Source organism: Cyprinus carpio, chromosome A18 (genome assembly GCF_018340385.1).
Source record: "Cyprinus carpio isolate SPL01 chromosome A18, ASM1834038v1, whole genome shotgun sequence".
NCBI classification, from domain to species: Eukaryota; Metazoa; Chordata; class Actinopteri; order Cypriniformes; family Cyprinidae; genus Cyprinus; species Cyprinus carpio.
The window spans coordinates 19283816-19301525 of record NC_056589.1 but is presented as its reverse complement, the minus strand read 5'-3'; the positions used below and the strand labels follow the sequence as shown (position 1 = coordinate 19301525).

Genomic DNA, 17710 nt, shown 5'->3' with positions numbered 1-17710 from the left:
GTGGTTAATAAGAATTGGTTTTTTTAAAAAAAGAGACATGTTGTTTTTTTTTGTATCTGTGTGTGTGGTGTGTAAGAAAGAGGCATTAGATTAGTGCTTTGTGATACCAGTAGAGTAAAACTCAACATTCCTTTAGCTTGTTACTGTGACAAAGATTTGTGCAACACTTAAATAACTCACAAAAAACATCGCACATACACAATACCAAACAATTCAACCTGTACAATAATATACATTCTCCATTCATTTACAATAGGACACTAAATAACCAACCAACATCCTACAAGAGGATGGTTTGAAAGATTTAGAATACAGAACGTTCTCTGACAGATAAGAAATGTAAAAACAAAATTCACATTTAATCAAATCTAGTTTATATTATTTCATGTTCATTTAAATATTTGAATTATTATAATTTAAAGAACTTCATCAAACTGTGACAAACCTGAGTGCCTGCACTCATTCCCAAGAAATCAATTATCACTATGCATTATTTTATTAGAAGATTGAAAATTAGATGAACAGAAACTGTAAACTCAAAAGGTCACCTTTCCATTTAGATTTTCTTTTAAATTTCTTTTTATATTAATGCAGCTTTATGAATAATTTGAATAATTAAGTTTCCAGTTAGGGTTTTCTCAGGATGAACATATAAATGCACACAAAACCACAATCAATCGGCTTTGTGAGGCCAGTTTGCTGCTGTTATCCAGAAATGATCAACCCGAATACATTTAAATAAGAAACCCCAGTATATACATATTCAAAGTCTTTAACAAGTATTAATCAGGAGCATTCACTGATGACAGACCGGAATAGAATCACATTCATTTCTTTAGAGCAAATGAAGGGACTCAAAAAGCTGAATGTAACATTTCTGCATCTGTATAAATCATGTGCTTCAGACTGTGCATTAAATGTATAATTTACATTCAATACCAACAGTGATAGTGATTAAAGGCCTGTTTTAGCACAATGATACCCGTTTAGTGGGTGTAAAAACAGCATAGACAGCATTGAAATGATAGTCACATTCATCAGCTTACATTTGGGTAGTGAAATAAGAATGAGTGAGAACCTTCTACACTGTTGTTCTTTCCCATTCATATACATCAATAAGCTCTGTTCATAACTACAGTAGCAAAACTGATTGTGTCTATTTGTCCATGCACAATAGATCACAAATAACACAACAAGCACAGTGAATGATGTCCGTTTTTTCCCAAATTGAATTGACTGTTCACATGTACGTGATTAAGTTCAAAAAATGTGGCATAGATTGTGAAAATCTTAATCATCACAGTACTGTGTGTAATATAATGCAACATCCATAAGAGTTTTAGAAATACAGATATGACATTCAAAGCAGGCTTCACCAAACCGTTGTTACCAGAAAAAACATGTGGCTCCATTGTGGAAGTGAGAGTTGCTCTGTTGATGGACTGGTTTTCCAATTCTCTGGTGTTCAAGTGAAGCAGATTTATATTCACATCAGTTCCTCCGGACAGCACTGGCTAGAAGAACAAAGTCACAACTGAAGACCACACAATAAAAAGCAGTAGAGAGAGGCACAGAGATCATCATGTTTTGGAAACAAGCTTGGGCAGAGTCGAGTAGAAATCCAAGATGGCTTGAAGGATACGAAGCACATAGATAGACAGACAAGCAGAAAGACATCACTGGATTGAGTGGCTGCAGAGTGCACCTTTTGGTGTTGGCAGTGTCAGTGCGGTCCAGAAGGGTCAGGAATGGCTCCTGAGATAGCCAAGCCAGAGAAAGAGAGAAAAGAAAGCAGGTAATCAGTAGGCAGTGTGTTGTAGCCCTCAAAGAAAATGAGCGGCAGAGGCGGAGAGTCTTACGGGCAGCAGGGGTTGTCGATAACCAGCATGACATCAATGGCATATATTTCCAGCAGGTCGACGAGAAAACCGCGGTCACTCTGAGGATCCAGCCCCATGGCTCTCACATGTTCAGCACTCAGGGTAGGATCGGCGCTCCCTGCCACCTCAGACAGGGTCTGGAAGATTCTGTTGTTTTGCTCCATGAAGAACCTGGATCACAAACGGGGAAATTCCACACAGATTAATTACAACAATATAAACAGTAATTTCCCATTGGTTTGCATAACAAAACACACACACACAAAAATAATACAATAAAATAAAAAAAACAGACACGTCAAAAATACTGAGGGCTTCATAGATATATTTATATTATATTAGACACTTACGAAATTTTGGAATTTATATTAGTAACACATTTGTTTTAAAGGTGCTGGATGTAAAATTTTGACTCTACTAAAGCATAAAAATACCATAATGTGTTTGCAGATATTTAAGAAACATGCTAAGTTAACATACTTGTTTATCTGAAAAACAATGCTACAGTCAGTTATTCTCCTTTGAAAATGTGCGTTTAGGGCCAGAATGCAGGTCTTTGTTTAATGACTGCTGATTAAAATTCTGCTTTGTCATCCCAGGAACAAATTACATTTTAAAACATATTAAAATAGAAAACAGTCATTTTACATTTTAATAATATTTCACAATCTTACCATTTTTATTGAATTTTTATGCTCATGAGAGCTTAAAAAAAAAAAAAAAACTTATCCCAAACTTTTGAACTGTAATGAAATTTATTATCCACAAAATATAGTATCAATTTCCCAACAATATATATATATATATATATATATATATATATTATATATATATATATATATATATATATATATATATGTATAGCTTAATCAGGGTTAAAGAAAGTTAAACTATTTTCACAAAAAGTGTATTGTGTTCTTCCAAACACTCTGTCTCATTAAAATCTGCAGATGTGATAAACTTCTATCATTGTGCTGAGGTGTGTATTTCCATCACATACAAAATGAAGAGGTCTTCCTCATTAGATGTGCAGTCTCCATCCACCTCCTGAGAGTACAGCAGCAACTGCCTGCAATGATATCAACATCATCATATGCCTGTGGAACAATATGTTTTTAGATTTTTTTTTTTTATATTTTCCTCATATGCCTTGATTTTAAAACGCCTAGGTACCTTTGCTCACAGAGCTTGCGATACTTCTCTCGGTCTGCACTGTTGAGTCTAAGCAGAGGCTGGAGGCTCTCTCTGTGTGTCTTTACATTCTGATTGTCAATGTATACATCATACAGCTCCTTCTTTTCCTCAAATATCTTCTCTGTTGTACCTGAGAACCCAAATAAGAATCACTGATTTATTCTTACTGGGTTACACTCTTACTAATTTACCAGCTAATACTTATGTTGGAAGTAAAGGTTCTTATTTCCTAAACCCGCTACCAAGAGCTACAATCATTTTGGACATTTGTTTACAAAGGTTAAACCCTGTTGTGTCTGTGGAATTATGAATTTTGCCTCCAACTTTAGTCCTCCTCTTGACTGAGACACTTACAGGCCACATAAGACACTTCAGTCTCAAGAGTAGCAATGTCAGCAACATTGATGTAGAAGAAGGGGCGGAACTCCGGAGCAGACACGCCCATCCCAGGAATGGACACATTAGCAAGGCAGCAGCAACAGTATACTAAAAGATCCCAAGCAAAAACATAGTACCAAAACAACCATGAGTTATAATGTAAAAACACTCAGATCTTATTTCCTATAGCTGTAGACTATAAAAATGCACAAATCAATGACAATGCCAAGACATGGACAAGAGTATGTACATGATCTTTATCACTGGATTCTCAAGCTATCTTTAATTTGCTATGGAAAATCTGCAGAGAGGTTAGTACAGCCATGTGCATGTAAATGGGTTTCCGCTCTCACCCCGATAGCAGACCACACCGACAGGGGGAGGAGAGAAAATGAGGATGCGTTTCCTGAGCAAAGCAAACTTCCAAAGCACCATGATCTGCTCTCCAAAGAAGCGGATGAACTGGGACATGCAGCCAGCCGGGTGTGTGATCTGATCGGAGGTGGACAGAGAACAGAAAAGGGGCATGATTTGTGCTTCTGAGCTCTTATTAAATGACAGACAGACACATCACATATATTATACGGGCTCTTAAAGTTTCTAAGAAAAACATGTCAGCTTTTATATCATAAAGAAAATGATGAATAATAAAATAATTTTTATCATAGCCGCTTAGCTGATTAATAAAAGTGGTCAATCAATCTAGTCTTATTTTTTTAAATCCCCTGACAGGTTTGTAAATTCAAAATGCATTTATTTAAAGTTCAAATTACAATTTAAATTTTCAAATTTTGTGAAATTTAAGCAAATATTTTTATTTGTTTGTATATTTATTACTGGATATCATTACATTTTTAATTGTATTTGCCAGCAACTGTATGTAACTATGAATATAAAAATCATAAACATGGATTTAGAAAGTGCATCTTCAAAACTAAATTTAAAAGGCTTCATTTAACAAATATCATATCCAACTCTAGTTCTGAGCACAGCATATTTTTCAACAAGAGTGTCTCCTCATATGAAATCCTTCTTTAACAATAAAGGATCTTGTGGTTTGTAGACAGAGGAATTTGTCTCACAATAGTGTTTTCTGTTTTCACAAAACTGAACTCTCCCATGCTTTAAATGCTGCTAGGAGGTGCTGCACCCTGGTTAATCAGTAACATGAAATTCCCTGAATGGCCTGGGCTAGATTTCTTCAGACTCTAAAAAAAAAAAATCTAATTATCAAATACTACTGTCATAAAAACATATTGAATAGAACTCCTTCAAAAAGCTGAAGCTTTGATTAGTGACAGATAATGCTGGGTTATATCTTCAAACCTTCATCTCTGGATGCATGCAGCGGTTGACTATAGGCCCAAGAACACTGGTCGGGCAGGCTGTTACCAAACCGTTCCCTCCCGAGGGCAACACTGCCTTTTTATCCTCGTAGAAAGCTTCCAGTGGAGAGTACTGACCTGGACACTGCAACTGGTGCCTGCAAGAAAGCATGTGCAGGCTGTTGGTGTTGTCATAAAATGCACTGCACTTAACAGGAAGTTGCTTTATTTAGATGCAGACATTAAGCAACAGATATTTTAACACAGTTGACTTTATATTACAATTTTGCATGCTGCATATTACTCCCTTGACTGAAGAAGAGATGAAAAGTGATTCCAAATTAAACAAATTCCATGTCACATTGCATGCAACTCAGAGCTTATGTTAATACATAACGACATCTTAAAATAGAAATGATGCATGCAAAAGAGTAAGAGAAAGAGACATAACAAGGTAAAATGTGAAGCAAGCATACACTTACCGGACTTGGTTTTCCAGGAAGTGCATGTAACGGTATAGCAGTGTGTAAGAAGGAGACAAAATCCCTACAGATTTCATCCGAGCTCCTCGTTCCAGCTCACTCTCCACAGGCATGTTGGCAAAGCACGCTAGTCCGAAGTAACAGCCTTTACGAAAATATCTACAAAATCAGACAAGCACATTTAATCTGGATTAATCTATATACATACACACAAAATGAACATGTTTGGATGAAAATACGCAACTACTAATCAAACAGTCTGCCTCATGATTACAAAGTATCTTGAATAAATTACTCATTAGAAAACAAAACAACTGGTTGAATCTTACGTAACAGGATGGGGGGGGTAGGCACACAACTACAACACAAAATTCACTTCATTTTTTGTCATGGTCAATATCTGGATTCAAAACATTTATTCCATCTCTAGATTGTTCGATAAAAGTTTATGTGATATATATATATAGTGTGTGTGTGTGTGTGTGTGTGTGTGTGTGTGTGTGTGTGTGTGTGTGAGATAGTAGTAATAGTAGTACTACAGTTTTCTAATTTTAGCCCAATTAAACCAAAATGTTTATTCCAAATAATGGAGGGTAGGTCTATAGTATAGATATGCATTATTAAGCAAAATGTTACAAATGCCCTGTCTCTTATATTTCCAGTGGCATTTATGAAAGGGATTCTCACATGAAGTCACTTGAGATCCGATGAGAGCCACTTGCCATAGACTTGAACTCTACTCCCTCCAGATTCACATCTTGAGGTAGGCACCATTCTATCATGTTCCCTGTAAAAGACACAATGTGGGATTATGTAAACAATTGTGAAGCTGTTGCACCAGGTTTTAATCAAACAGTGTCTGCAGAATAACACAAAAACTCTCTAAATGCCTTTTTCCGCTAAACTCCTTTTGGAAAAAAAGAGGAAGTCTTAAAAACAGCGCAGCAGTCAGCTGTATGACTTCATACAACTCTCACTTCATAGTATATTCATTTTCTTACATGTGATATGACAAAACAACCTCCCATGTGGGGAAAAATATGTACACTTCTATAGTGAATTTGTTTTAAGTTCTGAATTAAGATTTATTATTGATATTATGTGTAAAAACAAGTAGCCTTGTAAATGTTTGAATATTGTAATAAAGAGAAAAATCTCGTAAAAAGTCAAAAAAGGAGTAGTCAGCATAATCTTTCATTAAAATTATTTTTTAAAAAGAATGAACAGCAAAGAAAACAATATTACTAATACAAATATTATTTATTCGATTTGCATTATATTATTCAACATGTATTGCATATATTTAAAAAAAAAAAAAAAAAAATATATTTTTGTACGTTTTATTAGTTTTGTTGATTTTGTATTTATTCGCTTTATGAAATGTTTGTGATTGTAATTATTGTATTTATGATATTTATGAATGTTTTTAACTAGAGTTCTTCTTTTCATCATCATCTCGGTCATTATTTGTGACTGCCACATTTACAATTTTACCTCAATCAGCCATTTTACAGTATTTGACCTCACCCGATCTTGTGTCGAAAGTCACAACAAACACTGCAACAATTTGGTCTTTTTCTTCCCATCCTGTGACCCTCCGATCCCTGACGGACAGTCCGTGAAAGGCGCAGTCTCCCTCTTCGTCAGTGGCGGAAGCATCTCCTCCCGGGCCGCTGTGTTTATGGGGAGAATGTGCACTTTCACCTGAAACAGCTGTTACACTGTTCGGTCTCGCCGGGCTTGTGTTCAGGGAGATATCTGCCCGTACACCGCCCTCGGTCGGGTAACTAGACAGACCGGAATGTATTGAATCCTCAGTCTCCGGTGATGGAGCCGCTGGGACGAGTTCGGCCGGGGGAACCTCCTCCCAGTCCAGCAGCGGAGCGCGATCCGACTGCTCCACCATACTTATAACGATATTGCCTATCGAGGAAATAAACAAAGTCGTCGCACTCGATACCGAACAGTCAGACAAAACGACAAACGCCACGCATGAAACGGAACATAGCGCTTGCGCTCCAAACGGTCCCTAAATGTAGTTATCCAGTCAGGGTAACAGACGCTACCCAGGCGTACTCTGTTTTGATGATGTCACAGACTTCCGCTCACGTGATGCTAAAGGGTCATTGGTATCAAGTTCAACCTCCTCCCACCCGAAAAATAAATACACTGTAATGTTGTCTGTTTGCGCAGTACGTTACCCAAAAATAAATATGCTGACGAGTGACGACTCTACTCTCCCTGACAGCCAGAATTCCTGCTTAGAAATCATATGCTGACGAGTGACGACTCTACTCTCCCTGACAGCCAGAATTCCTGCTTAGAAATCACAAATTAAGCTTTTTTTGTGTTTTTTTTTGGATGTTTAATAATGATTTCTGGGGCGAATAATATATCGATAATGTATTTCTTTGTCTATAAAGGTTTGATGATTAGTGGTGTTTCAAGTTGGATCTTTTCTGAAGCGCGTGACCACTTTACTGCATTCAAAGACTGACTATTTTTGTATATAGGTTTTTTGTTTTTTGTTGTTTTTAGTTTTGTATTTTCTGAAGCGCGGTTTAAATCAGTCTGATAAAATCGTTTGAAGCTGCACTGTCGTTTGATATTAATATTTGGACGCTGTGGCACATCATAAGCATGGAAATCCAGAACTAAAGGCTGAAAGATCTATATAGTATGTTGACGGAGCTGGGCTGTTCCAAACTAGCGTTATAGTGTGTTGGTGTGGACGCTGCTGTTTCATGGTTGAACCTACTTTGGGTTTTAAAGGAACAGAAGACGAAATTTGCTGTGTTTTGCCCCACTAAATATAGACATCTCTTTCGTCCAATCACATCTACATTATATAATTTTTTTAGTCTTGAATTTCACAGAACGATTGTTAGGAGAGTTCAGAAAACATGATTTTGTAAAGGTGACGTGGATGGGACCACATTCTCGGCTTACATGGTGTACATTTTTGGGGGCGATATTTATAACTTGCATAATTAAGAGCATAGGCTTACATAGATAGCCTAAAACACAGAACAGGGACAGACAAATAATAATAATTATATATATTTTAAAATTGGCCTACACTTAGTCCATTTTTTATACCATTTAGAATTACGACAAAAATACTGAATCAGTTTGAAGCTTTGAAAAACGGGCAAAACAAAAAGTGATACAAAGTGTTTTGTGATTTCTGGGGCTTTTTTTCTTAATAAAACGAGTTGGACACGCTGTTGCTTAAACACTCTAAAAATTTGCAGAGCTAAGGATAATAAGACACGAACATTTAAATAAAGTAGTTTTATTTGCGTAGATGCAAATTCCCTGTTGAGAATAGATAAAAGAAAAGAAAATACAGGAAATGGAAAAAATAAAATACAGAAAATACTCAGTGTTTCACAAATAAACCGTAATTTCTTTCTAAACCACCGTTTTTCTTAGGGTTCAAGACTCATTTTCTAAACAAAATAAATAAACTATTTTCTGTGTGCTTGGTTTTAACCTGGGTTACACACCTCCCAACAGTTTATTTAAATGAACAAGTATAAAAACACATCTAGAACCCACAAACATTCACAACAATTCACCTGTGTGTTTTTTTTTTTTTATAATTAGCTTCAGGACAAACTGTTCTTCAACTTGAAATGGATTTTGCGCGCGCGCTGAATCAAATGTAACAAGTTTACTCGGCGACCAATAAGTAGCCTAGTAACGTGCCATGAGCAACCAAAATTATGCATTTTCCCCATTCTTTTATTTTATTACTTTAGTTTGTACAGTTTGAACATTTTATAATAACTAAAAGGGATTTTTTTTTTGGGCCACGCCAATCAATGACCGCTATGGGGGGGCACGCCCTCGAATGCCCCACCACAGCGCCGGCACTGTGTGGAAATATTATATCAATTGCTTCTTTTTATTTTCACTATAACATATAGGTCAATTGAATACAGACCAAAGATTACCTGTTAGATTTACCCAAAACGAATTATATTTTATGTTTAACCACTAAAGAGACATCAGAGCCAGCGGCAAATGTCAGAAGGACTAGCCGAGGTGAGGCTGCTCTCCACGGATACATGAGCACTGAGCCCCCGCTGATCGCGTGGAGCTGACCGTCTCCGAAATCGGCGAAAGACATTTTTAAATAGGCGCTGTCTTTCTAAATAAACCGCAGATTTGAGTTTTAAAAAACTACATTCTCGCCTGAAATACTTTTAAAATTACATTTCACGACACAATAACAGTAATATTTTGAAAATGATCCGAATAAATGGTGGTTGAAATCACAGCGCTGCGTGAACTCAACCAATCAGCATGCTCAGCGCCCAAGTCCCGCCCCCTTAAGTTCGGGAACTTTGAAAAAGTACTACCTCGCCAGCAGGGACTTTCTGAGGGGCATTTTTTTTACCCGGAACATTATTTAGTTCCTGGTTCCTGCGGTGGAAACACGCCGAGTACCGGCCCAAAGTCCCTAGTTCCTGGGTAAAGTTCCTGCGGTTGGAAACACACCGAGTACCAGCCCAAAGTCCCTAGTTCCTGGATAAAGTTCCTGCGGTGGAAACGCGGCTTTAGTGAACAGATTCAAAAGATTCGAGGCATGAACCAAAATATTTAACAGTAGTTAGCGGAGTTAATTAAGGGTCGAGCCACTCCGCCCATCGTTAAAGGACCGAAAGGGGGGACCAAAGGACCTCATTAACGTTGACGCCCCAGGTTCAAGCGTGGTGGCCTATGAGCTCATCTCAGGGTAAGTTGGAGTTGCTTTTAGGTTGTTCAAAACAGCATGATAAAACAATGGAAGTAATATATATTTTGAGAGAATCTGTAAATGTTTTGCTTTTCTCACAACAATCATATGAGATCCTCAGACGTTGTCGTTGAGGCCTACCTAAAGAGACTACTCTCATAACTTTATGATGTTAATATTTTTGTGTGTCCAAATTTTAAGTACATGTTATGTTTAAAAAAATAATAAAATAAAACATTAGCAGATCACAATTGATCCATCTAACATCCCACTCTCAATTGGTATTGCATCGACCAGAATGCTAATTTACAATGTTAGTTTAATTTACATGTTAGTTGCCATACTATAACTAACTCCCATAGACTGTATAAAAACAGGTCCCACCGCACCAGGAGTATCACAGTTTCCCCATCCAATCCTACCTCTCCCATACCGTATGCTGCTTGGAAAAAACTCTGGCTTTGTGACTTGCAGTGCCTCAGTTTCATGTAAACATTGATGTGCTGTCCATCTGCTGTATGATTTGCAGTAGCAATACATTTGACCCTTTAAAGAATTGTTTATATCATCAGACTTCCTCTCCCTTGCTCTAGCAGCAAGCCATGTCGCAGTCAAAGATTCCTTCGTTTGTCTACTGCTTTTGATCCTGTGCTCTCAGTGAACGTTAACCCTTTCACACCAGAGACAATGTGCAGGAACAGTGAACACCACAAGAGGAAGAGCCAAAGGAGTGAGGATGATGCACAAAGTTAACAGATCTTTGCTTTAAGCAACTCCTGTTGAGGAACTAGATTTACATTGAATTACTTTACAGATCTTAAGAAACTCAGAACTCGTCAGAGGGTGAATATTTCTTCCTCCCCTCAAAGGTACGGTTTTAAAGGCCATTGCTTAGCCTTGTCTATTATGTAGTAGGTTTATAAATCTTCATAATCCCACCAAAAGCTTTGGCAAATCTCTGTGTTCTCTCACACGGTCTCCCATCTGTTGCCCTTCAGAGGCCAGCAGTGTCAGCCCATATGCTGTCGCATTTTGAGTGTGAGTTTTTAGAGCTGGGCTGCATCGGTGTGGGCGAGTTTGGTTCTGTGTATCGATGTGTGAAGAGGTTGAATGGTTGCATGTACGCCATCAAGCGCTCGCGCAGGCCAATTGCAGGCTCCGCCAATGAGTGAGTCAGCGCTGCCAGCCACACTGGGCTTAATATTCTCAGTTTTCCAAATGTAAAAACTCAAAGGACAATTACATATATGGTTAGGTTCAATGAATCTTAGACTATAAGATTATCTTACATTATTAATATAATATTTTTTTTGCCCTCTTCAGGCAGGTGGCCTTGAAGGAAGTGTATGCCATGCGGTGTTGGGCCATCACCCTCACGTTGTACGATACTACTCTGCATGGGCTGAGGATGACCATATGATTAAACAAATTGAGTTCTGTGATGGTAGGACAGAAGATCACAAAACTACGTAGATGGTCATGTTTTTTTTATTTTTTTTTTATTGGAGTTGTGGCCGTTTTTACTTTGAGAAATAACTCGCAAGCTTTTTTGGTCTTCTAGGTGGTAGCCTCCATGATGCTATAACTGAAAAGGGAGAGCAAGGAGAGATCCTCAGTGTTCCTGAGCTGAGGGATCTTCTCCTACAGGTCTCCTTGGGGCTCAAATACATCCACAGCTCAGGCCTGATGCATCTCAACATTAAACCCAGTGAGCTCTGTGTCTATTTCATTGTTTCTCAGATGCCTATAACACTCAGTGGAACTGGACTTTTTGACTGGCGCATGTTTAAATTTCTATCCTTTTTAGGTAATATTTTCATCTGCTGTCGACCCAACTCGAGTGCTGGTGGAGAGAGAGAAAGTGAAGAAGATGAAAGCCCCTCCTCTGGAGTTGTATATAAAATTGGTATCTACCTACCTGTCCATGTTTTTAACCCTTGAATGCATAAGTGATTTGCCAGTCATTATTACATATTTGGGTCTTTAAATTTATGCATTTAGCAGACGCTTTTTTGTAACGCTCTTTAGTAACCCGGAATGTATTTCTAACATGGATCTTAGCTGCCCATGTTGTCCTGCAACTTCATCATATTTCAGGCAAAATGTCATTGTTTCGGTCAATGATTTTGGCACTCCAAAACCATTTTGCCAGAATTTCTTTGTTGTTGTTTTAAACAAATATTTTCAGTTGCCAATAATTCTGTGCATCACTAGATCTAATAATGATAATTACAAAATATAAAAAATAAAGCATATTTAATTATTGACGTTTTATTTGTAATTTTGACTTGCATTGCTAAAATGATGGATATACAGTATCTGTATATATGTGATATCATGAATATCTTGTTCTTTAGGTGATTTAGACTGCCCCAGGAGCCAGCACCCTTTAAACACCTTCTAAAGATTTAAAAATCTTAAATAAAAAGGTAAAAAGGTTTAAGTAAGCAGCACATCTTTGTAATGGTTTATTGCACTCTGTAATGGTTTAATGTTTTTATTTTTTATTTCTCTAAAGAATCATCAGAGTTTACTTAATGCTACACTCTCAGAAAAAAGGTACAAAAGCTGTTACTGGGGCAGTACCCTTTCAAAATGCGCAGCTTTATACCTTATTTACCCCCAATTTATGCATATTCATACCCTTTAAAACTGTACCACAGCTTTTGTACTTTATATTTTTTCCAATGAGTATGTATTGTGTTGTTCAAAATAGTTGTCAGTAACTCCAAAAAATCCATTTAAATATCAGAAGTACAGTTGTTGTTTTTTTTTTTCTACAATTTTTAAATACTTATCAAAGATTTCAGAATTAATATTTACCATATATTACTCAATTGTGCACAGTGTTGCCAATAAAAGCATAAATTTGCTTTCCACCAGCAGAGGGCATAAAAGCAACTATCAGATAGTGCTGATGAATGTAGTATCTGAAGAATTCTCGTGAATGTATTGGTGGTTTTGAAGTTGTTTTCAATGGATTCATACATTCAGTGTCTGAGGTCAAGATTAAAAACCTAATTCTCATTACATTAGTATATTTGTTTATGACAGACGCTGTTAGATCCTGATCCTGCTACAAGGCCATCTGCATCTGCGTTGTGTCGGCATGATGTACTCAAGGAAAGGGCCGGCAAACTGGCTGCACAACTTTGCAAGGAATTAAATGTGGAGAAGTTCAGAACAGCTGTGGAACAGTGAGGCAGGGGTTATCTAGCAGTGGATATAGAAAAGAATCACCCCCTTTCAAATAATCACATTTTATTGCTTTGCAGCCTGAAATGAAGACGGACAGAGTTTTTGTTTTATCCAGCTGTATTTACTCAGTGCAACTTATAACATCCAAGTGAAAGATATAACACCAACATGTCAGAAAAAATAAAAACACAGATTCACCGAGTTGGAAAAAGGATCACTCCCATCTAAAAATGACTTGTAAACTCAATCAGATTTATTAATCAGCTTCTCAGTGGCACACAAAAAAATCCCTTTGACTTTCAACTGTGATTAGCTCAGCATAAAAAGAGCTTTCCTGGAGCATTTCAGTCCATTTAGCTTTGCTAAAACGCACATTTTAGATTGAGGAAGATGAGACCAAAATTGAATTATTTGGCCTCAACACCAAACAATGTCTGGTGGAAATCCAATACAGCTCACCATCCAAATAACAGCATTCCTACAGTAAAGCATGGATGTGGTAATATCGTGTTATGGGGTGTTTCTCTGCAGCAGCGACTGGAGCACTTGTCAGGAAAGAAAGAAAAATGGATGGGGCCAAAAAAATCTGCTGTCCTCTGCCAGAAAGTTGTCAATGGGAAGAAAGTTCACCTTGCAACATGAGAATGACCCAAAGCACACAGCAAAACTGAGCTTGCATGGCCTAGTCAGAGCACAGACTTAAACCCCACTGAAAATCTTTGGAATGACTTGAGTCCACTAACTGTCACCATCAAATTTAACTGAACTTGACCAGTTCTGCAAAGAAGAGTGAATGAATATTGCAAAGTTAGAGTTCCAACAGAGTAAAGGCTGAAATTAAAGCAAAAGGTGGTTCAACAAAATACTGACACAACCCAATGTACTGTTCTCTAGTACTCAATTTCAGAAAGTAGCACTTGTATTATTTACCTTTTTGGATTAATCACTTATGTTATAGAGGTCTCAAGTTTCCATGCCTTTATTTCTACTTCTAGAGAACTCAAGGAGGCCCAACGGGCTGCTACCTCACCCCAGCAGTCATCACAACCGAACCAGGGCCTCTTCCAAGAGCTGGAAGGAAGCTTGTGGGCAGAAGTGCAGTCCGTTCCATGAGCTTTGGTTTCCCTGGATACTAGCACTGATTCCAGCACTGGCTTTGTGATGTACTGCATGTGTCAACAGACATACATACTGTATTTCTGGAATGCAATAGTCAGATTTGTCACTGGTGAAACTTCTGGTCCTCTTTTTGACTTAACCCTGAACACGCCATTGCACATAGTTTTATTTGTGGCATGAATCAGTGCATATGTATGGTCTACTATTGAATGGCACATTTATCTTGTCAAATAACTGGTGCATTTTTATTGTAAATAAAGTTTTAAAATGGTAAACTGAGTAAAGCTGTTTGATTTACCAATTGAAACAACTGGATTTCAGTCAGGTAATGTTTTCATATTGACAACAAGGGGTGATTCTAGCAGATTAGATTTCCTTGTACAGTGATTCTCAAACAAAGGACCTCAGCAAACCTCTAGCAAGGCCCCACTTCTAGGAGACATTTGTATATTATCTAGAACAGAGGCCTTGGAATAACAGTTTCAGTCTGAACGCTCAAGTTTATTTACTGCTCTCCCTCATATTCCAGTGTAGATGCTGTAATAGTTCAGCCAACTTTTCCTCAGTATTCCTTATCTAGCGTGCGCAGTCAAACAGAAGGGGAACTCCGTTTCCAAAAACCCCTCTCTCCTACAGTGAAGATAAGTAAAAGAACGAGGGTAAAGTCGCGTGCCGTGTTCACGTCATAAATTAAGGTTTATTTTAACCTTCCGAGTCATTCTCTGAAATGACTACCTTTAGAAAGGTCGCACATATGTTTTTTTTTTATGCCTTTACACTTTAAGTAAACGGCGAGAACAACATCTTGGTTTCTAGTTGCTTTCGCGTTTCCTTAGTCTGTGACCACGCCTTCTTTTTCCGCAGCGTCATCTGTGACGCGCAGGAAGGCGGGGGATTCTTCTCAAGAGTCGCAGAACAGTTGTTTTGTTTTTTTTATCGAGCTAAGTTACAAAGCTTCACGATTACGCGATGTTTTGACTTGAAGTTTATGTAAGTAACGACTGTTTGTTCTTTCACTGTAAAGTACAGTCGACACGTATATAGACACGATTTTAAACATTTACCTCAAAGGAGAATAAATAACCTTAACTGGTATTTTCGCTACTAGATCGTAGCCTAGTCGCAAGTGTTGTATATTTTCTGTGGATTCTGTTACGACAGTTCGTGCTATGTTTTTAAATATAAACATTCATTCACTTGTTTACTGTAATATTTACCCAGATAGACTAAAGTTTCACGCTTTCTTCGGTTTGACTTGTTTCCTGTAAAGTTAACATTAATGTTCAGAAGTGCTCTGCATCTGGCTGGTATTTTAATTTTTTATTTTAAATTAATTAACATAAGTTAATCACTGAGCTTCATCTAAGTGTCATTTGTGTTGTCCCTAGAAATTAATTTGGACTAGTTTAATCTTTCTTTGTTTTGATCTGAGAATCTTTTTTTTTTTTTTTTTTTTTACAACTGATCATTTTTTTACAAATGATTGGTTTTTTAAGAAATGGGAGATTTTGAACGGCCCTTGTAAACGTCATTTAAACGTGTATAAAATCAACCCCAATCCTTAATGATCACTGAATAATGTAAGCTAGCCTAAACAGTTAATATTCTCAGCTGCTAGCTAGTTAGCTGGTTCGAGCTGGGATATTTCATGATGTTATTATTTAAGCCGACCGTCACACAACCTAGGACTACATTTATTTACGTTTAGGTTATATAGATGTCTATAGCATTCATATAGATAGATAGTATTTTTATATACAGCTGAAATACATATTATATACAGCTATGGTTCTCCTGTAGACCTATGTTAGATTAAACAGTGGAGCATAGCGTTAGCAAGGCTAATGGCATGGGTTCGATTCCCACTGAATGCATAAACTGATAAAATGCATACCTGGAATACAGTGCAAGTTGCTCTGGATAAAAGAGTCTGCCAAATTCATAAATAAATACTACACCCTAACAGAAAACTGTATGCATGTTATGCATCAGGCCATGTATAGTCTTGTGTATAACCTAAACAAGGGCATTCAAAACAGTTGCAGTGACTCATGCTTGATCATAATGAAATGAAGTGCTTTTGTGTTTTTCTTGAAATGCAGAGCACCTGTATAAGGCATTGTACAGGTTTGTGCAATGGACTGCAACAGAAACTTTGACAGCTTTCCAGACACTTCCTTGGTGCTCCTTTCCTTCCTTAAACAAAAAGGCTGCCAAAATAGCGTGCTTAAAAGAGAGCTTGATGATCTTGATGAACAGCTAAAGCTGCCTACAAATCACAATTACATTGAGAGTGAAGGAGAATTACAAACCGATGGACATAATGTCTCATTCAGCTACAGAGAATTTTTGCTTGAACTTCAACATCAAGTTCAGCCTCAAGTACCAGGTATATTAGACACTGATAAAAAAAAACAAGTATGACAATTTTGCATGCCTAATTATTAGTTATATTAAAAGTACTATATTTTTGCCATTGTCTGTGTCTGTTAACGCTGCTAATGTATCTTTCCGTCTCAGTCAATGCTGAAGAGGCTCAGGCAGCAAGGGAAATGGCTGCAGAGTTGATCAGAATTGCAGACCTGCTTGAGCACCGAGTCCTGTCCCGAGCTGCTGTCAGTTTGACCGAGAAACTGTGCAAATCTCAGGAGCAGGTGAGACAAATTAGTGTATTGCAATGCAAACTAATCTTAGCAGTTTACACTAATCAGTGCTCCTTAAACCTGGAAACACCATTTCTCAATATTCCTTAAACATTTGCAGGTTTGGGCCAGCCATCTGTCTGATGGAGTGAAAGCCTTACTTCGCCAGGTGGCAGGTGCCAAAGAGTTTAAGAAGGAACTTGTGGAGATGGCCTTCACTTTTGTGCTTATGAAGAGTGTTTGTGAGCATGTGCCTGAATTTTTGTTTGGTCTTTACGGCACAGTGGTGCAGTATTTCTTACCACACAGATCCCACTGATGAGCTCTGTGTTTATAAAGTATAGTGTGTGAATATATGTGTATAAATAACTGATAGATTTGATACATTACTTTGCCTGTAAAGACAAATGCATATCCTTCATTTAAAGTGATTGTCGAGACTGAAACCTTACCAGTACCTTATGGAATTTTTTTTTTTTTTCTGAAAATGTTTCCTTGTATGTTTATTCCCTTGTTATATGATCTGAAACAATTGATTTACTTCTTGTTGATGTTTTGGCATTGTAGCCATGTTAAGTTTTATGGTCTTGTTAGGCATTTCTTTAACTGCCATGGAAAAATAATATCCTGATTAAACAGGAAACTGTACATTAAACCGCATTTGAGAAAAATATATGTGTATTCGATTTTCTTAAAAAAAGCATTGTCTAGAAGGGATATCACATGATTAAACGTCCGTTTTATGTAC

At 37.4% G+C, this 17710-nt stretch overlaps 1 protein-coding gene and 1 pseudogene across 5 annotated transcripts; one reads left to right on the top strand and one right to left on the bottom strand.

Moving 5' to 3' along the window:
- Positions 1-55: 55 nt before the first annotated feature.
- On the bottom strand, positions 56-7414 carry LOC122148587 (DENN domain-containing protein 11). 5 transcript variants are annotated; one of them, XM_042775278.1, is made up of 11 exons: positions 6787-7413; positions 5947-6046; positions 5260-5418; positions 4779-4935; positions 3806-3944; positions 3429-3560; positions 3054-3204; positions 2881-2949; positions 1860-2051; positions 1706-1755; positions 56-1514 (listed from the first exon to the last, which is right to left on the bottom strand). In XM_042775278.1, exons 1-10 carry the CDS (start codon positions 7163-7165, stop codon positions 1743-1745), a joined length of 1491 nt encoding a protein of 496 aa, XP_042631212.1. In that variant the 5' UTR covers positions 7166-7413; the 3' UTR covers positions 56-1514; positions 1706-1742. The 5 variants fall into 5 exon arrangements, with proteins under 5 accessions (XP_042631212.1, XP_042631209.1, XP_042631210.1 ...); XM_042775275.1 differs by lacking the exon at positions 1706-1755 and having other exon boundaries at positions 6787-7414; XM_042775276.1 differs by lacking the exon at positions 1706-1755 and having other exon boundaries at positions 56-1510; positions 6787-7414.
- Positions 7415-10690: 3276 nt separating this feature from the next.
- On the top strand, positions 10691-14608 carry LOC109110488 (annotated as a pseudogene).
- The last annotated feature ends 3102 nt before the right edge of the window (positions 14609-17710 follow it).

What these genes read in the sequence shown, in the direction of transcription:
- LOC122148587 (XM_042775275.1), bottom strand. Translation starts at nt 7,165, where the DNA reads ATGGTGGAGCAGTCGGATCGCGCTCCGCTGCTGGACTGGGAGGAGGTT. An exon ending in GACTTTCGACACAAGATCGG is followed by an intron (nt 6,047 to 6,786) that starts GTGAGGTCAAAT and finishes TGTCTTTTACAG; the next exon opens with GGAACATGATAGAATGGTGC. An exon ending in TGAAGTGTCTTATGTGGCCT is followed by an intron (nt 3,205 to 3,428) that starts GTAAGTGTCTCA and finishes TTGGGTTCTCAG; the next exon opens with GTACAACAGAGAAGATATTT.